General features: G+C 42.3%; 1 protein-coding gene across 2 annotated transcripts in view; it reads right to left on the bottom strand.

The window, feature by feature from the left end:
- The window catches only part of RAD52 (RAD52 DNA repair protein), a 210,470-nt gene that overhangs the window by 43,126 nt on the left and 140,299 nt on the right, over positions 1 to 27,045 (bottom strand). For both annotated transcript variants that reach the window (XM_085652251.1, XM_085652252.1), the window contains exons 8-10: positions 23,326 to 23,543; positions 15,111 to 15,274; positions 12,826 to 12,897 (exon numbers count right to left, since the gene is read on the bottom strand). In XM_085652251.1, the coding sequence (XP_085508377.1) occupies positions 12,826 to 12,897; positions 15,111 to 15,274; positions 23,326 to 23,543 (454 nt within the window). The remainder of the gene's footprint in view (positions 1 to 12,825; positions 12,898 to 15,110; positions 15,275 to 23,325; positions 23,544 to 27,045) is intronic.

Below are 27,045 nucleotides of genomic sequence, written 5' to 3'. Positions count from 1 at the left end.
ACAAACAAACCTGCCTTGTGATTAGCTATAAGGGGGCAAATGGTTCAGGGGGCTTCTGGAGAACAGAACATTAGTGCAGCGTTTGTGTTTGTTTGTTTTTTAACAGAATTTTATTACGTTTTCAGTTTTGATACACTTCATATTACAGTGTCGTAAAACATAAAATAATCTGTGTACACATTTAGCAGTACATACGAGTACATCTTAAGAACTTGTCTGACAGTAAATCTAGTAGGATTATCGTTACATGGTACTGATGCATATATATATATTCTATGGAGGCGGAATCAGCCATGAGTATGCTATATACATGTATAGGCAAGTTTATGCACATATTCGGATTGTAAGAGCAATTATTGTATAATAAATGCGATAATCTGTGATAGAAAGAAGAAAAGAAAAAAGCAACAAATAAAAACAAGAACCCATAATAAAGAACAATGCTACCATAAACTGTGTGTCTGTTCTGAGTACCATCAGGGGGAGCGGAGCGGGGCTGGGGGGGGGCAGGACATGGAGGGGGGGGGCGTTTGTGGGTTTGACGTGTATGGGCACTTCCTCCATTTAAGGCACATAGTGTATTCTAGATATTCACTGAGGAATTTTGGTAGAGATTCCTTGGGCAAATGGCTTTTTGGCTCAGAAACCTTCAGCCATTGGCTTGAGACATTACCAAATCGCACCCTGTATCAGTCCAAAGGGGGTATTTTAGTCTCACATTCTTTATATTGTTTCTTTTTATGTATTTTTCTGCCTCTACTGGAATGCTGGAATTTTACACCAGAAATGTACACACTGTTATAGCACTTGGGTTTTTAGCTTATGGACGCATTATATCAATCCTTCCTTTAGAAATAGTTTTGCTCTGCAGCAGGCATTTTTTTTATTATTTTAGTCAATGCTCCAGTGAGAGCCTCAAACCTGTTGCTTGTTTAGCTTTCACTGCGCAAGAAACAGGTGCAGTCTTAAGTCTTGCAGCGATGCAATTGTGGGGTTTCTAAAACTCCAAAATGCTTGGTGTATTAACCTTTCATCCCTCCTTTAACTCTTGGTTAAGGTTGTTAATCCTTTCTGTTGCAGCATATCCCAGATAAAGTTCAGTGTCTGCCAGCCCTAGGAGCTGCTGCTCCTAACCTTTTACAATGCGCACTTAGGCTTGAACGTTATGCAAGTCAGAAATGGTATTTTCTACAAGAATGGAGAGAGAAGCATTACTTAATCAACATATGTAAAGTCAACATGTCTGGCTTCCATTTTTAGGCCATAATTAAATATTAAAAAGGCATCCCAAAATTTGGAAAGATAAAGGAATCTCATTTGACGACGGAACATTTTCTCCTCTGTCTAGCAATTGGATTTTGTGTACACACACACACACACACACACATATACATGGGTCCACAACAAGGAGTGATATTATTGGATAATCATCACTACACAACAGGATGTTTAGTGCCAACAAAAAAACAATTACAGGGATCAGGATTTGCAGATACTTTGTGGCAAACGATTACTTTGCGTAGTCCAAGGACATTGCTTTATACTGGTTGTGGGCTCAAATGTTGCTCCGCCGATAGAGAGCACGGAGTTTTGCCCACTCCGCGTTCTGCTTGGAACGCAGAGTTCTAGCAAAACTGCCACTACAAAAAGGGGAACCTCTGAGTAAATAAAGGTAGAGCAGCAGGGGATATTGTTTTTTTCAACATATGATTTATGCATCCAAAAAAAAGATCTTTTCAACTAATTTGAAAATAAAAAAGTAAAAATATGGCAATTTGATTCGTGGCATAATTTATATGCATGGTCTAGTAAGAGTGGTTTTCTATTAAAAACTGACTTAAATGCGTGTTGTTAAAATATATAGGTACAGCAGACTCCTTGTTTATTCTAGCAAAACTGCATTACGTGATGGAGTTTGTTCTCACGTGAGGTTCGCCAACATTAAGTTGCCAAATGAGAATTTGCGTCCCCTAGTGTGATTTTTAGGGCACTAGAGCGCATCCCGGCTAGATTTCTCAACATGGGTGGTTGCGGCAGGTCACGACCGTTCACGTTGAAAAAACTGCACCTTCAGTCAAAAATCTACCCGAGCTGCAGGAAGAAGCAGCACCCTCTGGCGTGCCGCATGATGTTGTTTGCACTGATTTTACAGCACGAACAAGCGCCTGGTGCTGAAAACTAGCGCAATGTGCTTAACTCCTCCAATTTGCTTAATTCAGCTGAATATTGGAGTTTTCTTATGCAACTCAACGGAGTATAACTCTGCGACTTCTGCCCACCCCTACTTTATACTAAGCAAAGGGGATAGAAACATTTATTTTTAGCCACTGAAGTTGGCTCTAATATGAGCCTTTTACTGTTTGGATTTTATATTGAATGGTTTTGGATTTTTCAAGAGAAAAAAACCTAGGAGAACAGAAAACATTTTTAACTTGTGTTCGTCAATTTGTTGGGAGTATAGGACATTGTACTGCTTGTGAACAGAAATGAGTAATTTTCAACGTTCGTAGGTACATGTCATGGTAAAGCTTCTCCATATTTTACTCTACATTTGTGATCACACTAAGATTCACCAAACCTTCTACAAGTGATTGTGACATGGATGGGGATGTTACCTCCCGCTCACACATCCCCGTCCTTTTCTTGGCAAGATAAGCTGCTTCATGCTTAGCTCTCAGATACCAGATCAATGAGGAATGTACTTGACACTTTTGCCTCTTCTGAGGGTCTGGTCACATAGCTTGAAAATCCCACATGTTGCATTCAAATTGTTCTAGCCGCCTAGAATCCAAAATCACAAATATGTTGACCATGTAGTTTTCAGAGTATCCAATCGCAAAATAACAGGAAGGAATGAAAATAATACAGGATCAAGGATCATGAGACAGCCCAGAAGTAATGAGATATGCAATAGTTTGTAAACAAGGCATGTAGTAGCCAATAAAAATGTTTCATCATTCAAAGTCAGCAAGCTTGGTTCGAGCTCATGAACCCACACAAAAGCAGGGAGAAGAGCTCTTATGGCTGAAAAACATATTCTTGTACTTATTTTCCTTCCTGCTATTTGTTTGCTAGTTGATGCCTAGAGTCACATACACAGTGTGCATTTTCAGAGACACACAGCTTGGAGTTAACAAGGCCAACAGAAATTCTCACTGCAAAATATCATTGCTTAGGCTCACTGGCTACCAGCTTCTAGTTCAACTCTTTTGGATAAAAACATTTTAACTTGTGTAAACACATGCACTACTCATTACATTACACTTTTAGATAACCCACAGGTTCCACATTGATGAGTAAAGTGTGCATTTAGGGTGAACATAATTTTTGTTTTAATCCAATAAATTGTACATGGGCCTCTGAAACTGAAACTGCTGCGCTTGAAACAGGAAGCCCTGCCTAAAAAGGTCATTGTGGGAACCCTGGAACTTTGGCTTACACTTAGCAATCCCCGGGTCATAAAGATCTCTCCCGTATTGACCTTATCCTTCTTGCAGCATCGGATCTTCTCGGAACCTCCGCTCTTATATTTTACCCCGAGGGATCTTAGACCATGCTCCAGTGATTCTCTTGTTTGGCAAGTAACCGGTGGGGACCACCTGATGTGGAGACTTAATGCTTGGCTTCTGCAGCAATAGGAATTTCTTGACTTTCTAGCCCAAGAGGTGAGGGACTACTACGACCTGAACCAGGCCACCATGAATTCTTTGGGTATCCTGTGGCAGGCCAGGAAGGCTGCTTTGAGGGGGGTGGATAGGTCATATCTGAAGGGGCAGGACAGGCTCAACAGCAACAGATCACAGAGCTAGAATCCAGTATCCTTGGATTGGAACGCAGAGACTATGCGAAAATGGATGGTGCAGACTTACACTGCTTAGCTCTGAAACGGACATCGTTCCAACAGTTAGTGCTCGAGGATGCCTGCCAATGTTGGATGGCCTCAACATGTAGGGGTATACCAGTGGGGGAATAAGTCGGGAAGCTCCTGTACTCTTTGGCAATGTGGCAGCTGGCCTCCCTGTGGTTCCCTCTATCCAGTCTGAAGCAGGTAGAGTGGCGGAAACAGCTGAGGGCATAGCTTCTGCATTTGAAACATACTATGAAGCCTTGTATGCCTATAAGGAGCGTCCTTCAAGGGAGGCGACCCGCCCCTTGATGTTCAAGATCCTGATGCCCATGGTCTCTGCAAGCGACAGGGCAGATTTAGAGCCCCCTCATGCGCTGGATGAGATCGTTCGGGCCCTGCGGGATATGAACTCGGGGAAAACTCTGGGGCTGGAGGAGTTCCCCATGGAATACTATAATTATTTTCTTGCCCATCTGAGGCAGCATTTTCTTGGCCTCTAACAGGAGGCGGTCACAAGACACAGTTTCACCCTGTGCTTGATTTAGCGACCACAGTGGTTCAGCCTAAGCCTGGCCAGCCTATAGATCGGTATGCATCATATCACCCTATTTCACTTATTAACGCCGAGGTGAAAATCTTTGTGATAGTATTACCTAACCGGCTCTTCACGGTCCTTCCATAGCTGGATTAATGTGGGTTTATGCCTCGTAGGAGTACAAGGCACTGCCTTTGCAGGGCCCATATAGCACTCGCATGTCTTTCTTAACTTGGGAATCCTATGGCCCTTCTGCTGTTGGATTTTAAGAAGGCTTTTGATTTGGTTAGCTGGGCCTCTTCTGAGAAGTGCTGATCTAGGTGGGGCCGGGTCCTCGATTCAGCGCTTTTGTGCAGGTGATTTACTCTAAACCTAATGCCCAAGTGCAAGTCAATGGAATCTTCTCTGCTCCATTTTCGATTGGCTGGGCCACCCATCAAGGATGCCCCTTTTTGCCACCTTTGTTCGCACTGGCAATTGAACCACTGGCGGTGTGGATTTTCTGGGATGCTCAGGTTTGGAGCTTTGATTAAATTTTGTTTAAAATGATTGCCCTTCCCCCACCTGCTTACATATTACAAAATCATCCCTCATGACTGCTGCAGTTTTGGTGGTGCTAGCTGCAGGCCAAAATTCGGGGCTTTCTTGTGGCTTGATCAACCTCCCTGCACTGCGTATGGGAAATTAACTCAATCCACACAGGATGATGGGCTGGATGTGGCAGATGTGCATCTTTATTATTGAGCAGCACAGCTACGGGTGGTCAACAAGTGGCTGAGTGGGAAATGTGGGGACCAGGCGTTTCGGTTAGAGGTGGCCAGAAAGGGTCTGGACAAGAGCATGTGGTTACTGTTTAGCACACCTATTCCTTCTTCCCTCCCTGAATCCACAAGGCTGGTTCTTGGAAACGGGTGCATGGCACTGCAGTGGACGGGATGGGATAAAGGATTACACAGGCTCCCCCCTATGGGTGGGCCCAGAGCGGTAGCTGTCTGGCAGGATGAATGCCTTAAATCCCATCAGGTGCTGCAGGAAGAGTTTGACCTAAACAGATTTCAGTTTTTAAGATACCTGCAATTGTGCCATGACCTAGAGCATCATAGTGGACCTTTGGGGAATATTCCTGAAAGTAGCCCCATGGAGTTTCAGATCCTTATGGACAGAGAAAGGGATTTCACAGATTTACAAATCGCTTATTGCCCACTCTCCGGATTTATTTGTGCCCCTCAAGGCCCTGTAAGAACAGATGGAGGGGCAGTTGGAGGATTCAGACTGGAGAGACGCTTTCACAGCACCAAGAGAACCGCTTATATCCCTACGGCTTTAGCTTATATTGCTTAATTACTTGCATATGACTTAGAAAAACCACCTGAGATTCTCTGGCGCACAGCCATGCTGCAGTTTCCAACGTGTTGGTGTTGCTCAGGGACCCTCGCTCACTTTTATCACAGAGTGGGACTGTCCTGTGATTGTGAGATAGTGGGGCAGGATCATTGCGGTCCTGTCTAGAGTGGTAGGGAAGCCCACAGACAACTCACCATTACCCATTCAGTTGGAGGTCCTGGAGGGGATGTGTGATGCCAGTGGAGACAAGATTCTGGTGGAGATTGAAGGGGCACTGGCACAGATAGATATTGCTAAAGGGTGGCAGCCGCCTTCTCTGCTCTCGCTGGCCACATGAAAGCAGGCAATGGATTGGTGTGAAATACAGGAGAAGGCCATATACAAAGCCAGAGGATGCCCCTAAAAACATGCAAAGATATGGGGGAAATGGTCGGAGTACTGTGGACTACCATGAAGGATATGTTTGGGTGGAATGTACTTAATATACCTTTGTTTTACCACATGGCTTGGCCTGTGGACATGTGTATTGTTCTATAGTTAAAAAATCAATAACATACAGTTTGAAATTAAAAAAGTCACTGTGGAGGCACTCAGAAGTCAAGAACTACAATACCCCCGATTGTGGTAAATGTCCACGCTTTACAAAATAAAACTAAACAAAAACATAAGGCAAAAATAAAATTCCAAATTAAAAAACAAACAGCTTACTTTTCAGAGAAAAAGACTTTGTCTCTTTGACTGGTATTCTGCTTTCCAAAAGATTGAAAGCACACATCAGACATCAGTTTCAGAAGAAGTAAAATCTGAAGATGTTAAAAATAGTGAAGACTTGTCGGAAGGGATCAAGGAGTTGTGGGTTGCATTTCAGCTCTTCCCTTAACAAGAAGAAATGACATGCTTGCAAGGTCACGCGTCAGCTCTGCAACTGAGTAATGTGTTGGGGAGAACCTGAACGCTACTCGTTTGCAACAGCAACGAAATGAGGTGGTCTATGAAGGGAAAGAAACCGAAATAATTGAAACCCTCAGCAAAAAAGCAACTTTCTGCTAGAGATTGTGCAGACAGAAAAAAGTTCCATTGACTGCAAGACATATGTGCTATGTGAGCGCATTATCAAAACTGCGAGGTAGATGTTCAAACGCATTGTTTTTTACTTTCAGCAGAAAAGGGAAATAAACAAAACTTCAAAAACGCACATCTAGAAAATGGTTCTTTTTTGAAACACCTACTCTTGAAAAAAATAACTTGATAAATATAGTATTCATTGGTCAAAACCTGTTACTTTTTTAACCTGGACATATAATAATAATAAATAAAAAAAGGAGAATGGCTGCTTATTAAGTATATGCTCCTGCCGCAGCCTATTCCTTGTCCAAAGCTACAAAGCCAAGCACTCAAACCTTATAAAGCACAGCCCAAGATAATTTACATTGGGATTGGATGCATGGTGTTTTGTGTTCAAGGCTTGGCCGTAAACAAAGATCCTTATGCAATGTCTGCTGTGCACAGCTAAAGGCAGCATGCCCTGGGTGTTTACTGTTTGCTGTGTTTTCTGCAGGGCTGGGCTTAATTCTTTTTAATTACATAACATAATAGGTGTATTTGTAAAGTGCATGATTACCCGTAGGTGTCCTGGCACTGAATAACAGATGTTTATTGTTACCCAACTCCATGGTACTCATTTTATCGACCTCAGATGGATGAAAGGTTGATTGGACCCCCGGGATTTGAACCTGTGACCATGAGGTCGAACACAGGCCCCTGCAGTGGCTGCTTTAGTCCACTGATCCACCAGACCAATTTATATATCCTAAGAGCGTCTTTCTTTTTTTGGGGGGGCTTCATTATATACTCACAGAAAAAAAATCATAACACTTTCAATTTCTGTGGTTTCTAACCTGAAAATCATAACCACTAGTGTCACTTTACCACTCTTGGTAACCCATAACTGGTCTCCCAAAGATATGCTCAAGCCCTCACCGAAACTTGGTAGTTGGGTATGGAGAACCCAAGTCAGGTCTGCTAAGTCTGTGTCAGTTTTCCTCATTTCGTCTTTTATTCTTGGTGCACAAACATGATGTAATACAGGAAAGACAGGCAGAGAAATACATCAGGTGAGTGACTTTCTAAGTGTGAAACCAGATAATCTGGAATCAATACAAGCTTCCCTGCATCTACAAATTGTGTGATCCTAGGCAAATATTTTATTTCACAGAGCCTCTACTTTCTTTATCATTGCATATAAAAAAGCACTTTCAAATACTGGAGTTCAGGATTTGTGCTATGCAAGCACCTCTGTTTGTTTGATTTAACGGGTATATGTAAGAATCTAGGCCACATGTAGGGTTCACATGACTACTGACTTGCCTCAAAGTTTAATAAGGACATTTTCGTTGGGGACGATCCAATAATTAAACACTTTTAATAAATATTGCTCTTTATCCAGTGATCTCATCTGATGCACTAAAGTGAAATGCTTTTGCATGTTAAAGAGATATAGTCTTAAAAATTCAGTATAGTGGATCATATTTTTACATTGTTTGCCGATATACATGTCTTAGCTCATGTGCCGGACTGAGTGCCTTGTCAGACTCTTGGATCAGCTCTGGTCGGCTTGCCATATTTTCTGGTGTGCCCTCAACTCATGCTTAGTACATGGGCCGACAGTCACTTCATAAACGGATTTGTAAAAGTCGAGGACCGGAAATGTGGAGCCCTGCCAATATGCACCAAAGTGACAACTTTACCATCAAGGCTTCTCCTAGCAGAGATGAAGGGTGCGAGCAGAGAAAGTATATTTAAAACAAGTGATTCTAGGGCAGAGCCTCCAGGTCATTGTATTGTAGGTGGCCATAGTCATGGGTTCTCAGGGTGAACTACCAGGCACTGATGGGAGGGGCAGGGGCCTAGCTTCAGGGGGCTGTTTGGTGTGTGTGACATCCCCCAAATGCATTCTTGGCTTGGTAGTTGGGTGTGGGGGCCCCCGAGTCAGGTCTGCTATGTCTTTATCAGTTTTTTCTCACCGTTCTCATTTCACTAAGAGCTTTTAACTTGTTCATTTCTTGGAGCAGAAGCTTAAATAAATATACTGACTGTTTTACCAAATAAATACTACATCTGTCCCTAGAGACATCCTCCTTGAATGGGTGCAAATTTACAACGTTTTGGAATTCACAAACATTGGCAGTGGTAGGCTTGGAAAGCTGTGCCAGTCTCAGGCTTCCAGGCATATTACTGGCAATCAAACACTCAAAAGGTGATGGGACAGATGCTTGTAATTATTCTAACCAGAGGCAACCGCTAGGAGTAGCATTTCAACCACTGTGCCACTCTAGACAGAGGTCCACTAAATGCAAATCAGTACTGATCCTGTTAGCCATGGAAACAATCAATCCCAAACGTCGGTCATCTCACCCCTCCACCACTAAGCCCACTGCTTTTTTAGTTGGGAAATTTGAGATTCACCCACCCTGAACCTCACTGACTAAGCTACGCTCCTGATGACAACTCATCAAGCACTGGTCACAACCCCCTTCCCCACCCACCCTCCAACCCTCCCACCTTTCAATATAGACTGCAAGAGCAACCATAAACAGATAAACAGAGGGCTCACTGTGCATATTCCGACCAATTTTTATTTTAATCATAAAAATAGTTCATGATTTAAAAAAAAAAAATATATATAATATATATATATATATATATAATGGCGACAGAGGAATAAAGGAGATATTTTTGCACAAAGTCTTGGGTCTGTGTCCATCTCTTGAGAGAGCCGCTCGTTGGAACTCAGCGGAGGAATACTCGTGATATCTATATATATATATATATCTATATATATATATATATCTATATATATATATATATATATATATATATATTCACTTAAAAAACCATAGGTTTCACACATGTTATAGTTAGCTGTACATTTCACTCGTAAAAAACCAATGAAATTCCACGTTATAGTTAGATCAGGTAACTATAACTTGCGCGCCCACAATAAACTGCTGAGGACGTCACATATTACATCACTCATGACATGGTCAGTGACATCACTCATGACATCAATGATGACATCTGAAATTACACATTGTGGATTGCAGTCGCGCAAGTTATAGTTACCTGATCTAACTAGAACGTGGAATTTCATTGGTTTTTTACGAGTGAAATGTACAGCTAACTATAACATGTGTGAAACCTATGGTTTTTTAAGTGAATTTGCAAGGTTTTGTAAATGATAATTCCTAACTATAACGTGTGTGAAACCTATGGTTTTTTCAGTGAATTTGTAAGTTTTTTTAAATGCCAAGTTATGTATTTATTTTTTATTTTTTTTTCTGGTTTTTCACTGTGCGCACACCCTGCGCGCACGGTGCGCTTCGCGCATCGAGCACCCACGTTGCGCAGTCCATGCCGTGCGCGCCTCCCCTTTTTTTACACAGTAACATTTGTTTTTTTCTCCCTTGTGGGTCCTTTAATTTATTTAATAAATGTGATTGTTAATTCTTTATTTTTTTTTTTATTTTTTTTTCCCGTGCGCGTACAGTAAGCTTACCGTACGCGCACTTCGCGATTTTTTTTTAAAATTATTAAATGTATTTTTCGTACTTTTGGGTCCTTCTTGGACCCCCTGACAAACACTAGGGGGTCTGCAACTCTCTTCGTTGCCCCCTTTTCACGTTCCCCACCTTTGTTTGTCAGTGCGAGAGACCGAAAATGGCGGCCGACACTTCCTGATTTCGACCGATTCGAATGTTTACAGTCATGTAACCACCAATCAGAATTGAGCTCGCGCACGGCACCGTACGCGTACGGTAAGCTTACGGTAAGCGCACGGAGCGCGCTTACAGATATATATATTGATTTAAATGCTATTTTCTCAGGACCTACTGAACAGATTTACACCAGACCTACAAAAGGCACATCCTTGACCTGAGGACTACCTCTCTGACAAATTTCAAGTAATTCTGTTCAGCCGTTCGGGCTGTAGCTCGGACTAAAGGTCCTATGGGAAAATGCATGGGGAAAACGCGTTTTGGGACCCCCCTTTTTTCTCAGCCCCCGCTTGACGAATCCCCCCCAAGACTTTCAGGGTAGGAGCGGAGCGTAGCGCCCCATTAGTTTTGAAAATTTCGCGAGGATTCGTCGACCGGCGCCAAAGTTATTCCAAATAGAATGTTGCGGATTTCCTATGGAAACACGGTCCTAACTATAACTATCTACTGGCGACCGCCAGTAGATAATATACACACATATATATATACATATATATATATATATATATATATATATATATATATATATATATATATATATATATCATCCAAACTCCCTCCTTCGAAGGAAATGAGCCGCACTCTCAAACTGTAAATACAAATTATTTATTCCTTTTGTTTCCTGACGCGTTTCGGTCGTCTGTCGACCTTTGTCAAAGGGTAAGTATTGGCATCTAAAGTCCACAAAAACATTTGCATCCTTCATTCAATGAAGTTTTAATCCTCTGGTGGATGACCTCTGGTAGGTCCTAACAATGAATCTTGGGACTTGTAGTTTGCAAATCAACCCTCCGTGGGCGATGACTTGATTTTACTCAGTTTTTCCCAAAAGTGAATTATAAATATATACACATTCATTCTAGCCCCGGTCTGTGCCAAAAAGAGGGGATGGTTTACTTTTAGGTGGTTTTATCTACCACTCTGTAACCTCCACATCTTCCCTGGGGACGCTCCCCCTGTTCTCTTATACCCTCCATGACACCATTTTTCAGGAACCTTGTTTTGGTACCTGGCATCCCATGATGGCCGCCACAACCAAAATGTTCATTTGCTGCTGGCCAATAAAATGTTCTGTATACCCTATGGGCCAATGAACCAGGTGTAGGGCAAAGGGAAAAATGCTTCCTCGTCCGAGTTTAAAAAAATCTTTTCTATTGCTTATTTTTATTAGTGCATCATACATTGGCTTTTCACATGCTGTATGTTACATAAAGATCCTTGTGTCACCTCCCCCGCGACAGTTCTCCTGTCCAGCTACCCTCTGCAGCCCGTCTACCTGCTGCTCTCTGATGTGCTACCTCTGCTAGTTTCTTGATGTTTTGCCTTTTCTGCCTGTTTTTCTGCCCTGTTTAGTCCTCCTCTGCTATGTTTTGCTTTTTCTGCTCTCTATTTTGCTTTTTCTGCTCGTTTTTCTGCCCTTTTCTGCTCGTTTCTTCCCATTTCCTCAAGACCAGGATTTTTCGACTGACAACTTGCACTCCTGCGCCCAGATCCCCTCCAGGGGTGACAGTATTGCGCTCTGCAAATGCGGATTGATGGAATTATTGCATCGTCACATATACAGCTTAAAACTTAATTTTTTGGTGAGTCTCCTGCATCTTGCAGTCTGGCTTGTGAACACTGCCGGCGAATCAATGATAGCAATAAATGTTTCATACTCGAACAAAGAAAAAAGAAAACAAACATCAAAACAAACGTTTGCCTGGCCCAGTGACAGAGGATTGTGTACTGTGAATGATTTAAGTGTGCGGTGCGTGCAGCTGAAAGTTCTCGTCTGATTGGGTTTATTTTCCAAATTTGGGATTTCAAGTTGTCCTGGAACTCAGGCCAAAATATACAATTAATGCAACCCGTCAAAGCGGACCTGTCATCTTTTGCTAAAATACAGGTCTCAAACTACTGAATGGATTTGCACTAAACTTCAAAAGGCCTTGTTGTGAGTAAAATTCTAGTTTTGTGGCACATTTGATGTAATTTCATTAGGCAGTTTTTGCTGTAGAGGAGAGCAAAATTTATTTTGGGAGCTAAATGAGAAATACAACTTTTTTGACTACCACTTTAACCTCCCTCGCTCTATTCCACCTTAACTACCTCCCCTGTTTCCCATCCCCCTGACCACAGACCCTTCAAGACTATTCTATCCACATCCAACATAAACATGTCTTTTCGTCCATATACCAAGGTTAATTTCCGGGGTTCCGGGGGGACTATGCAAAAGAGACGCGTCTTCATTCGCTTGTGGAACATGCTAATGAGTACAGTATCTTATTGCATTTGACCACTGTTTTGTTTTGCTGTATCTAAACAGGTGTATATGTTCTTACCTGCCAAGAACTCATCCTCCACTGCAGGGGGAACATTGGCTACTGTTGAAGTCCTTTGGGCCAGATGAGGGGCTGTAGGAAACAGTCATAATCAAAGAGATTGTAAATCTGAAGCAAAAACAAAAATGCGACTTTAACAACTGATAATAATGCTTTATTGTTTGTGGTTATTTAAAACCTTTACAATTTGAAAAAAAACAAGTCAATTAATAAAACAGAGGTCGGGTTCATACATATTGAAACAGAGTAATCAGCAGTTTAAGCATACTGGGGTTGCCACACTAGTCGGCTTAATAAATGTAACTGCAAACGCCTTGAGAAAGCCGTTTGTACAGAAAAAATGGACGGTAAGTTGGTCCTCGTTACCAATAGAGCCGTAGTCTAATATAGTGCTGGTGCAAAGTAAAAACAACCATAAGTAGCTCAGAGTGATCGACAAAGTTGATCGGATTTTCATCGGTCAAGGTTCTGTTGTTGTTGGATACAGTAAAATGTGGCTGATCGGTTTCAACAGATAGTTTAGCTGGATAAAAACAGCAGCTAGTTGTTCCTCATTGGTAGCAGAACAAGAATTGGGTAACGTTCAAATGCCTTAAATATGTTGCATATGGTTGGATTAAACAAGAATAGCAGCATGTTGTTCCTCTTTACCAGCAGAGCAGAGATCTGATAAAGTGCCGATGCCTCATGTGTGACGTATCTATTAACACAGGGTTATTTGTACTATTTTAGGTTTTGCAGATCTCCAAAAAATTGAGGTACAGATAATTTTTGCATTAGTTTTACTTAGCATGAAACTCACATGGGTGGGTGAGTAGATTATTAGTGCTATAAATCTTGCGTTGTCACTATTTTGTGTTCTTTGAACTTTGTAAGCTTTTGTCTGTTAATTACCTTTATTGATGTTCTTAATTTTACACATTTGTTCAGTTCGAATCCTGTCTGTAATTGTATCGGTTATTTCTCCCTTTGTTTAATTCTAAACAAAATGTGGGATTTACTTTGTGCACAATACCTTTTACCGCCATTATTCTATACATTGTGTTATTTATGTTACTTCCAGCCCTGAGGAAGTCGTATGGGTTAATCCCTTTCAAACGACGAAACGCGTCGAGGGAGTGGAAGAATCTTGAAAATAAAGATATAACTCTGGCAGTGGTATCGCTTGAGATCTGCCAGACCCCTGCTGAAGAGATCTCCCCCAATCCAGACCAGCTGTTTCACATCCATCTACTTCTCTCCTCTCCTCACTTTCTTTTTTAACTTCCATGCCCACACGCTCCTGTACTGACTGCACTGGGGCCCGCCCTTCCAGCTCTCTCACCACATGTAATCCTCACTCCCTGTCCATCCTTCCATCAGTTACTCATCCTGATTGAATTCCATTTGCTGTTCTCCCCACCCACTCATCTGGTAAGGCTTTGATGGGCCTCTGTATTAGGCATGACAGAGTGTGAGCAAACAAATGCACACGTCAGGTAATGGTCTCCAAGGGAGCTCTGTGTCTCCTGCTTTGATGTTATTTGACAGGACAGTGCTGTTGGAAATCGAACTTATCACCAGAGAACTGGTCTATCCAAGCAATCTGGGATGCAGGTGAGAACTACAGATAGCTAAAGGAAATTTACATATGTTTCAGCATCCTCTGATCCAAAGAGAAAACGCAGACTGCTTTGAAAGATGAAGACTCCATGACAGAGGAAAAATACATTTAGAAGGAAGTGACATAGACATCTTTAAAATACCTCTGGCTAAAAAGGGGTTAAGGGAGGAGTAGATCATACTAAAAGACTGGCCTAAGAATAAGATGTCAGGGAAAGTTGCAAAAAGCGAAGGCTACACCAAGAAACCTAGGTCAATCGAGAGAGAGACTGAATTGTACAAAACATTGCTTGTCTTGTAAGGCATGTCTTCCATTTAATGTGTATTGTATGTGAAATGTGTTCTCATGTGGTTGGCGTTACCACCTAGGTGGTCCAAGCTTTTTTATTTTAAATAATACGTTAACTGTATCAAAAAAATAGGGCCTAATTTACATCTTGGTGAAGGGGTTACTCTGTCAGAACAGTGACAGATATCTTGTCCACCTAAATATAAATCCATTATATCCTATGGAATTCATAACTCGGAAGACAGGATATCCGTCACCGTTGTGATGGAGTAGCCCATCCGCCAAGATCTAAATCAGGCCCCTAGTAATTCTGAAAAGGAAATTTGCACGATACTAAGTTCAGGGATTGAAAGCATTCAGGAGCTGAGGTCTAGGTTCTGATCAATAAACATACCAGCGTCCCTGGCACCAGCTGCCAGCGGTTCCAGAGAATCCAGACTTTTCTGCTTTCTCTCCATTTGCTCCCGGAACCGCTGCTGCAGTTGCTTCTGCCTCATCTTCCTCATGTAGGTTGCATCTAGCTCTGAGTTTTGAGCACCAGAGTCAGACTGCTCTTTACTGTTAAAGCACAAAAATAAAACAGGTGAAATTCAGAAGAGGCAAAGCTCAAATTGTGCATGGTATCATATGTTATCTACAACTTAAACAAGAAAAGCAAAAATGTTATGTTTCCATATAGGAAAAACTGTGACAGCCAGCAGAAACGCAGATGAAGAACGAAGGTCCAGTGCAGGACAGTACTTTATTAATCGTTTCCTTAAAAATTGAGATGCCTCACCTGCTAAAGCTTTGAAATTAAGGCAGCAGAACTTGATTAGGATTATAAAATTCTAGCAATTACCAAACACATACATGCAACTATAGATTAACACAATTTTCCGACTTGTTGTATGGGATGCATGTGTGCGCGTGTGCATAAATATACCTCAACAATGGGAATAAATAGCACATTACATTCTGTACATATGGTTTATTTCATGGTGTTTTTCTTGTGTATATGTTTAAGAAGATAAACTTACTTAACCAAAACCAGGATGCAAGGGGTTGAATTTGTGCAGCAAGGCAACATTGTGTAAAGTAACTAACATTTACACTGTGACGAATTAAACAATGTTTTCGACACTACTGTGGTAATAAGAAAAAAGTTACTTGCTTTTTGGTAACACAATTTATGGTGAATACTCCAACCACAGATTCCTCACCTTTAGAATATTATCCAGGTGCCAGATGGGCTTTAGAAATGTTTACAGCAGTGTTCCAGTGTGCCACTAGGCGGCATTGTGCAGCTCTGGGTCAACCCCATTTTGCTGTGGAAACGACCGAGCAGAGCTGTATATAGGTGCTACTATTCTGTGCGGACATTCATTTACTAATTGACTCTTTCTGTGACCCTGGAAGCAGAGCACAAACAATTGTTGGTACCAATTTGTGGATATCCAAATTGGCACCTTTTTAAATGTTAAAAACAGACCCACCCATAGAGCGGGGACGTGGGAGGGCAGTGAAGATTCTGAAGCTGGACAGAGTATTCATCAGAAAAAGCATTACCAAAGGTAATTAACTTGTTCTTCTGATGGCTATCTGCAGATGTGCCTACTTTATAATTGATACCAAAGCAGTACCTCACAAGCTAGGGTCTGTGGACCTGCAGGACCAAACAGGCAAACTGCCCTTTCCATCGGACCAAGTTGTCAAGGACTGGGTTGCACCAACACCCATGTCATGGCCTGGTAGACGTCAAGAACAAGAATTCCCTGTACCAATGCAGTGGTAGTAGCCTTGACCTTGGTAAAATGAGCCCTCAGTCTTTCTCAGGCAAAACACGTGTGTGGCAGGCATCACAAATTTAATTAAGAAGGCCACCCTTGACCTCAACAAGAGTTTGTTTGGAAAAAAGGTGGTGTAGGGCACTGAGAGAGCCTGGAGATCACTAAAGCCATGGGTGGAAGTGGTTGCAATGATCAAGAATGTTTTGAGAGTCAAAATATGCAATGATCAGCTGCTAATTTGCTCAAAGGGGGTTCATATGAGAAACGTCAGAACCAAATAAAGATACCACTGTGGCATCACAAACTGTTTGGAAGGGAACATGTGCCTCAAACCTTCATTGAACCACATCAAAACAGGTAATTTAAACTAGGACAGTTGGTCCGGCAAATGTCAACAAAACCTTTAATGGGGCTTACTGCAGGACCTTGCTGGGCTAAAGATAAAACAAACAAAACATCAACAGTTTGGCTTGTAGGGGTTCTGTATTGCAGGCTCCACATCAGGCCACACATTTCTTCCAATGCCGTGAGGAAACAGATTTTGTAGAGGGACACCTGGCTGGGATGTTACACCTGGCTGGGAGGATAACATCCATACCCTCGGGATGAAGATCGAACAGTCAACTGCCACAGCAAACTCTCAACACATGAAGGTGTAGATTGCACAAGTTTGGGTGCAGAACACTGCCCTGCTGTTGCAACGGATGATCCTCTCAAAGTTCCTGGTACCATACTTTCCTGGTCCAACCCCAGAGCCAACTGGATGACTTGGGCCCAGTCATTCCTGGTCTTGTTGAGAACTCGGAGAGGCAGGGGTGGCAAGGTGTAAATAAGTCCCATGTTCTACTCTTGCCTGAATGAATCGTCTAGAGAGAGTTCTTGGGAACTTCAAAATGCATTCCTGACACTGCTCAATCTAGACAGTTGTGAAATTATCTAGCTATGGCTCTTCCCTAGACGTACTGCACCATCTCAGGATGCAACCACCATTCGTGATCCATCAGATGTGGCCGGCTGAAATCGTCCGCTGCTGTGTTTAAACATCCCGTCAGGTGATTCACAATCAGGAAGATACCAGGCACTCAAGTGAACACCAAAGGAAATCCTATGATTTCACTTTGGACAGAGAGTAGATGGCATGATGTCAGGTCCCGCATAAACTTCCTATGTTTCTTAGATTCCAATTGGGACTTACCGGACAACCTCAACCATTAAGATGACCAGCAGCCTAAAAAACGGTCACAAGCCCATGCCTTCAACTTAGAGAGGGAGCGGAGCTTACACAAGGCCAGTGATTTATTTTGGTATATAGCGGCCTACAGCTTTGCTTCACAGTCCGGAATCCCATCCAGGTGCATGATGGCACATTCTTCTCAAGATTTGGAATTGTGCTCTGGGCTCAAACACCACAGGCATATGCTGACACAGGTCCGTCTCTGAAAGTGGTTTCACGCCATGGTCTGAACACCACAGTCTTCTGTGGGAACGCTGTCAATTGTTATGTTCATTTGTTTTTATTGAGCACACAATCACCAACGGTTATTTGTGAAAGGAAACAAAATTTGTCTGCGGCCAAAGAGAGAGAGGGGGAGAGAATTCCAGATAAACAGAGCCATATAAGAAAAACTGCAGGCACCCATTTCCACTTTCTTGAATCTATGGACAGCCAGCAAAAACAAAGATGAAGAATGAAATTCCCATGCAGGACAGTAGTTTATGAACTATTCCTGAAAATTGAGGTCCCTTGCCTCCTAAATCTTTGAAGGCAAGGCAACAGATCTTAAATTTAATCTTATATTCCATAGGCAATCAATGAAATTCCCTGTGCACGGGTGAGGTACACGAGTACCTTGGTGCCTTATACATCAATCTAGCTGCTAGATTGTGCACTGCTTGTAGTCTGTAAATCAATTTTTGTGAGAGGCCAGAGTAGAGGGAATTTGCACAGTCTAGTTAAGATATTGCAAGAGCTAGAATGACCATTTTCTTAACACTTTGCCTGAGGAAACATAGCATTTTTTTTAATCTTTCACAATATTAGTATGCAAGGAGAGACCACTGCACTCACTTGGGGTTTTAAAGTCAGGTTGCCATCAAAGAGGGCTCCAAGGCTTTTAGCTTGATGCTGGAGTGAGAGCCAGGCCCAACTCAGGAGGCCAATATAATTGGCTCCATAAGTTGTTTTAACTGTGTAAAATTACTATATTACAGTATTATGATATACAGTACAGAGTGGTTGTTGCCACTGTCTAGCAATAGTTCAACCTCACTTTCCATTGAAAAGCCTTTATTTGTATTTGCCTGTAACATTTGACCCCATGGATGGATTTGGCCAACATTTCTCAATCGCCTGGCATAGCCAATGAAGGTACAGCTATCTTTTTTTAGGAGATTTATGAAGGGGGAAAAGTTCAATAGGGGCAGAATGTGAATGTGTGTTTTAATTTTTTAGCTCCTGTAGAAAATGTTTCTGGTAATTACCACCCAAATATTTGAACCGGTTTACATCAAGTTTTGCAAAAAAGCAGAACTTTACTTAGAGATGGTTCTTTAGTTGGTTTGGTGTAAATCTACATCTCCTGGCCGTTTGGGGTCCAGAATTCCTCCACAAAACCAAACAATCAAAAATTAAAGTAATCCAAATAGATATAGAACCATTTCTATTGTCACCCCCTTAGGGTCCAAAAGTTGGAACAAGAGAAACGGGTGGAAGCATGGTTTGGCCGGAGGCCAGATTATGTGGCAATACCCCACTACACATGGTCAAAGGCAGTGCACAGTGTGATATTGGCTGCTCACAAATGCTTGGGCACCCAGGTCCTGAAAGAAACTCCCACCGCACTAGGTCGAAGGCCCTGCGTAGCTGGGGATGGACAATAAGACCATCATGAAAAATTCACTGGAAAAAAACACACAAGTTTAAACTGAGTTATGGTTTTTGCTCAAACTTATAAACCTATAAAACTTATCTGTTATAGTTTGTGGCTCAAACTATAACAATCATCACCTTTACATTGATTTTGACACCATAAACACAAGTGACATTGCTGCACAAATAAACGAAAAAGTATGGAACAGAACCACAGAGAGACACAGATAAAGAGTAATATTGATGATAAGGAAAAAAAGAGAACATGTATAAAAAAAACCTGCTGAGAAAAGGACAGCAAAAAAAACAGACAAAGCCAATAATATTGACTAACAAAGACAAAAGGTGAGACACGAGACAAAAATGGCAACTGAGGTAAAGGGTTAGAAATACAATATGTTAACTAAAAACAAAAAACTTAAAGCTTACTAACTTAAAAAAAAACGAGCAAGGATAAACACAAAGTGAATGAAACGTACACAGGGAGAAAGACAAAATGAAATAGATTAAAAGAAAAAAGACAGCAGGATAAAGAATAGAATAAAAGTGTGATAATCTGTGGTAGAAACGTATTTATAGAGACAGACACAAATTAACAGAGAGGAAGGCATTACACGTGAATGACAGTAGCAAAAAAAGGTTAAAAAGCAATAAGGAAGTATACAGGCAAATAAAACAAAGAACCTAAGTGAAATAGAAAAATGTAAACTACTCAAAAAAATACATTTACACAAGCATCACACTGACACAAGTCACCCAAAAAAAAAAGATCATGCAAAATCACAGAGAACGGAAGCGCAAAACCAAACTTGCTCACAGAAAAAACGCACACGTTAATGAAAAATCAACCAGACACAAATAAAAATAAAAAAATCTACCAACACACCAAACTGGTAACGATAGGAAAGACAATCCAAAAACAAAAGGCAAACTTGCCTTCAAACCAAAAATACAAACTCTGATTGAGCTGATAGAAAAAGGGACAAAATCAAATATACTGATGAGCAGTGATTACACAATATAACATGCTGTTCTCCAGGTAGGTCATTTGTACATGGTTTTTCAGTGAATATACATGTATATATTTTCTTACAGTACCGAAACCTAGCACATGCACTAATGAGACCCCCCAAGGCTCTCTGGGTGATTTTGAGGGCTATGTCTGGAAATGTAGAAAGCTTGGTGGGATATGAAAGAGGAGAGACAAAACAGAATGGATTAACTAAGGAGGTACAACTGGGTGGAACCAATACCTGGATAGACTGCAACGGAGGTAATCAGATCTGCCAGTGTGACAAATGTGCTGAAAGATGGGAAAGCATTCATTCCAGAGCACTTGTGTGTTAGGATATCAGTAACAAGAAAAAGGTTCCGTAATAAATGTGGCCTAATATAGTTTGAAAACGTATTGATTCATTTGGTGTAGATTTTCTATTATTAATTCTGATGGCGCAATGTTTTAAGGAACAATTTTTAAGCCCTGATATTTTTGTCAGAAGATGTAACACGAGATATGTTTTTCAATCTTTTTTCATAGTATTACTTGTACAAAAACAGACCTACAGATAACTCATCATGAAGGATTCAGGATATCAGTTTTCACCTCTTCTTCTGGCTTTTTAATTTTTTTTATTTATCTTTACACGATGTCTCGTGTAAAGATAAATAAAAAAGCATAGACCAACATTTTAAAACAAATGCAGCAGTGATATATGTACCCACTGCCGCTCTAATACAACCTACATTATGACCATTAGGTTGGCGCAGAGTCCCTTTGAAGTTCGATTGTTCACAGATTGGGTTTTATCTCCCGTATCCTCTGTTCCTTTTTCCTGACTGCCTCCGTACCACCCCTCCCCCGTCTATGTCTGACTTTTACCGTCCCATATCCCATCTACCCCATATCTTCTCCTATTTGCAGGAGCAGCCTTTGCCTTCAGACACCATCTTTTACCTTACCCTACACAGCTCCATTCCCAGTCATGCAGTTTTTGGCCTTTTCTGCTACCAATTTCTGTGCCATCTCTTTCTGCACCACCATGTACCCCAAGGTTAATCAATAGTTTCTTGCAGGATGACGCTTTAGAGTTATTACATATGCCTAGTAATGCCAGGGTGGTAGTAGTCTCTGTAGTCAGTCCCATGACTTCTTCCAGCCTGTGGGTTACACTCTTCCAGGAGGGTTATATTTTGGGGCATTCCCATAACATGTGACGGAATGTGTCCTTCTGATCACATAGGAGCCAACGATCACCTTTAGCACTACCCATTTAGCATAATGACGCTTGGGTGTGGTATATTCTGTGAAGGACTTTAAGATGGATTAGACGGAAACTCAAACTTATTACCACCACCCTTGGACATTGTAGCGTATCTCTCCAATCCTCATCCTTCAGCTCCCCTTTACCCTTGTGCACATTGGGCAGCAATCATACCAGGGCCCCCTGTGTGTTCCTCATCAGTTTGGCATAAGTGAGGGCGATATCTTTCTTAGTCCTGTTTCTATTTAACAGTCTCCTTTTCAGTGGGGAGTCCTCCGTTGTCTCCTCCCGGCTATGGATCCTTGTTTGGAGTGCGTGGCGTATTTTTTGCAGTCTCTGTACCCTTTTTACCTCTCCCTCAAAGCGACTGTCCATTAAACACCACCTCTGTCACACTTACAAATGAATTGGCTACATACCGTTCACCTCACAATGCCCTGAGCTCCCTTCCCTATACCCAGGTTTACTTTTCTCAATCACAACAAAACTGTAAAGCTCTCAACAGCAGTAAGCACAATACACTAGGTTGGTCTAGTGTTTCACCTCACTATTAGCAGTTCATTTCACAGTACAAAGATAATCTCGCCCAATATGTTTCTCTGGCACTGATCTTCGCCATTCCTGCTTCATCCAACTCTGTGAACCCTTCGCCCGCCCTCATCTTTCAGCCCGAGAATCCAGGCAGAGCACAAGGTTATCTTCAACATCTTCAGGGTTTCCACCCTCATTGCGTCCCTCTGCGCTTTGCACTGCATCTGTAATGCACCGACTTCTGTCATGCAAAGGGGGTTTTATTTTGGCAGTCTTTAGCAATCTTTATTAGTGGATTTTACATATTTGACAGAATGCATGCAAGGTCTGTGTAGTGCTGACCGAAGGAGCAATCTAGATTTTAATTCAAAACCTGGGAAAAGAGCCGAGAACTCGTTATTGAATTACAAAGGTAAATCTAAAGGCAGTGCTGGTGAACAAAATTTACTGTAGTTTCTTGGGTAAATTCAACGTTTTAATGACACTGAAGATCTGCTGGAAATGTCCAATAGCAAGACGCCACGGGCAGGGCCAGGCACCAGTGAGGGATTGGCAGTGACAGACGCCAGGATGGAACCATCGATAAAAGGCACTAGGGCATGGACATCGACATATATCAGGCAAGCACTGGGATTGACAGAAGATACCAGAAATGAAGTGGTGTCAGCAGAAATCAAGGAGGGGATAGAAGGATTATACTGCATACATGCGAACTCTCGCGATGCAGGCTCCAGACTTCCGATTTCAAGGCTGGTACCCACCCCTCGATTCCTGCATGCAAAAATACGGATTCCTCTGCGAGCTTCAGCCGACAGAGACTGGTCTTGTGTGTTTCGGAGTTTGCAGCGCCAGTAACCGGCTTCTGCAGGCAGTGCACAACATGTTTGACATGCTCACTCTGCCTGCCCTAGTGCCTTCTTTGTTCTCCTGACCCGTAGGCCAAAAGAAGTGTATTTGTATTTCAGTTAGCCGATCCTGCAGCAGTGCACTTACAAGTCCCATATACGCCAACAGATCCGGTGCAGGCCGCCACAGAAGTCAATGAGAGAATAAATTCTCTCGACAATATTTTTTAATTCTCCCACTTCTCTTTTCTAAAATGTTGGCATGTCTGATACCAGCACCGACTGCTACCAAGAAGTCCTGGAAAATAGATGAACCCCTGACACAAGCACTTACCCATTGATGCCTTCCCTTTCGGGGTAATTCAGCGATGCTTCCGATTGCAGGTCTCGGACGGGAGAGGATTCCAGGGGAGACCGGTGTGGGTGGCAGGACTCCGCTTTCAGCTGAACAGAGTTGTTCTGCTTCTGCAGGATGCTACTATACCTCGCCTTCTCCACGGACGGCTCAAAATCCCTCCTCTTTGCGAGTGCTGGGTCCAGTTCGGGGGGAGGCTAAGAGAGAAATTGAACAGGTCCTATGAAGTTTGCAAAACATTCTCAAATATAAACAGTGTCTCCATGAATATAGGACTGCAGTACAAAGGCATTCGTATAACGTTTGCAAAAAGTTGTGTAATATGCTATAGCCTACAGCCCTTGCAATATTAATCCAGGTTATTTTTGTTTGAATCTTTTATTAAAGTTTTATGCATTTTGTGTACAGTATTTCCAACAAAGGGAAGCGAGATTATGGTCTCATGTAAAGCCCAGTTAAAGCATGTAAGTGACATCATAACATTCGAAAATACAGCATGTAACAAGCAGTAATGGTAAACTACCCTAGGGTGTTTATGATAATATGCGACTGCACTTTCTTTGATCAGATACTGTACATTGGTCATTTAGCAGAGATCAAGACTGCATGTTGAACATAAAGACACAGAACAGAGAAGAGCAACCGAGCAATGCAGCGCTGTATAACAATGTGTTACAATAACACAGGAGGGCAACAATCTGAGGGGGTGATAAAAAAAAGAACTAAGAATTAGAGATAAATAAAGAACATGCGAGGGAGTGATGTTTACAGTATGAAATGAGGCTATACAGAGGGGAGGGCTCTAGCACCCGTGGGAAGGGCAATCCGAGGGAGGTGGTGAATGGGACTCGGGAGCATTCTGTTAGGGGCAGTCCAGCAATCAGCTGGTGATAAAGTGGCAAGAACGAGTTTCAGCTCCTTCTGGACGTGAAGGAGGGAGGCAGCCAGCCAGATCTGAAGTAGAAAGAGCTGCTGCAATGGTTTGTTAAAGTTTTAGACTGTACTGTCCATCAACAACTAGGTTATACAGACTTACAGCGTGACTGGTCAAAACAGAGATGCGCGGTTAATGCGCCCAAGTGCATTACACAAAATCCATTGAATAGCAAAGAAAAAACGGGCATAAAGGCAACACTTGTACGTTGAAGCATATTTGCAGTCTAGTCCGTTAGGCTACAGCGAGCCGTAAAGAGATTCTGAGTTGTCGCCTGCTGTAGCCCGGCCACCCCCACTGGAGAGCAGTGAAGCTTTGGGCCTGCTTGCAGGTTTGCGTCTGTGACTCCTAGCGGGTGTGACCTGGAAGGTCCACCACTGAAGACACTGCTGGCAAGAATACCTGCTGAGGCTGGATGTTGCTTTGACTACTCATGTCACACTGCTGAGAGCCCAGGAAAGAGGTTCCAATGGCTGCAATGATGTTGGGGATCTCTGATCTGCCAACCAGTGAGGCATAATGACTCAAGAACCTAGCGTTTACCTGTTTGCACCGATCCTGGAGGTGGTGGGCTATAATCGGAGGGGTCTGCCGGAGTATGGTGGCCCTGGCCGCATGACACGAGCTTTCAAAACTGTTTTGTCCAGCACCGAAGCAGCAGGATTGGCCGCACTGGCAGAGAGACGGGGTTAGTAACCACCAAACTCAGATGAAACAGCACCCTACACGCAGGGGCGTAGGAGACACTAAAATTCTGGGGGGGACAGGGACAACCTTGTGAACTTTCCAGTGACCCTATACAAATCACCGCCCGTTAAACAAATACAATCGCATACTTTCGAAGTGAAATATTGAGAAAAGCAGGCATGTAGTCACAGTTTGCATGTATGCTTTATTGTTATTTACATTCATATAGTAATGAGACCAAATGTTTAAAAAAAACATATATATGAATCTTGCATCTTAATGCACAAAGCAAACAAAGGCCGCTGACTTAGGGTGGGGGCGTCGTGTTTGCAAGTGCATTAGGGTTTGAAAAGTACCTGCTGCTGCATTCCTGGTCTCCAGCAATTTTCAGGCAACAATAAAAATGTGAAGATAACTTTGGTGATTAATGTTCTTTTTTTGAGAGAGATCGAAGGCTTGTCTAGTGAAAGTTTTAATTCAATAGGTCAGTGAGTTACTGCTTTTGTCTGAGATATTCTTTTGGTATTTGAAGTTTATAAGTTAAAATCCTAACATTGAACAGTGAGCTATTAACCGTCATCAAAGAGCTGCATAAAAACTTTAATGTATAGATTAGAACGTTATGATTTTTCCCCAGTCTTTCCCTATCCTAATGTTGGAAAATGGGTTCATTAGGAAATCAATTCTGATTATTGAAGAGAACCCCCCAACCATGGTGTTATGTTTTACATTCTGAGTTTGTGTTTCTCTAGTGTTGCAAAGCCGCCCTGGGCACTCCCCAACTTTTTGCTGACTGGTACTGGTGGTACCTGACTGACTGACCCTGGCCTCTGCCTAAACAGCCAGTGCTTTCTGAAAGAGGCACTTAAAAATACAGTGAAAACCCCTACATACACTAGGGTGCACTATGGGCTAGGGTACCCCTATGATTGGCATGACCTCTCCTATAAGGCCCTAGTACATAATAGGGCAGGGGGATTAGAACTACTTTTAAGTCCCTAGAATATAATAAGGCATGGCAGTTTAGAGGCCAGCAGCCCTTTCTGCGCTTGCATGTGTGCACTGCTGAAGCCTGAGGTCAGTTTAAAAGTAGCCCTGTGTTATAGGGCTGCTTTTAAAATGCAAATTGTGCCCAAACTCGACTTTTGGGTTTGAGGAACTTACAAATTGATCAACTACAATGTTGGGGCAAAATTAAGTGGAAAAATGTTTTCCACTTAACTATGGCTGTATCATATTTGCCACATAATACATCATCTGCTGCATAATCTAACGATTTCCTCCAAAACAATTTTGTAGCTCAAACGGATCCCAAATTACTAAAAGAAATGTGACTTGTGTTGCTGTGAAGTTTAGGGCCCTTTTCAAAAGTTAGTAAAGAAAACAATTCCTAAGAAAACAATTGGTCCCAGACACTCCTAATGACACTCAAATGAATACCTGTAGGAGAGTGTAGTATGCAATCAATTCATACAACCAAAAATGTATAATGTAAAGGCACATTCAACAGGGAAATCTCATAGATAAGAGGCCAACCAAAGTCAATTAAATTGCAAACATCAATTTATTTCCCGCTGAATCATATTCATAAAATGCAAACTTAGGGGCGGACTACAATGGCTGGCGGACTTCAGTACCACCGACATCGAATCGGGGAATGGGACCGCTGGCCTTCAAGGTGGAGGCCCCACGATAGGCATTACAATGCGACTGCCACTACGGTGTTCACAGTGCCTATCTTTACATTGCAGCAGGTGCTGCTGGCTGCATCATCTGCCGCAAAGTAAAAAAAAAAAGGAACATGTTAAATATATCGGTGCCTGCCACATGGTGCAGTGATATGTTGTGGGGCATCATAGATGCCCCCCAGGACCAATGTCTGAGGGCCAGGAGTAAAGGGGCCTGCTACGGGCCCCCAATGTCCCTTTCGCCAGCATTTCCATGGCAGGTGAACCGCCATTGATAAGCTGGCGGGTAAGGGACATCGTAATCCCTTCTGCGGTGCATGGTAGGCACCACCAGCATTGTAGGATCCACGAGCCCCTCCACCACACCGGCGGGCTCAAGAAGCCCGTCGG

Source organism: Triturus cristatus, chromosome 4_1, assembly GCF_964204655.1.
Source record: "Triturus cristatus chromosome 4_1, aTriCri1.1, whole genome shotgun sequence".
Classification (NCBI taxonomy): domain Eukaryota; kingdom Metazoa; phylum Chordata; class Amphibia; order Caudata; family Salamandridae; genus Triturus; species Triturus cristatus.
Note: the sequence above shows the minus strand (reverse complement) of the source record. Positions and strands in the feature narration are given on the sequence as shown.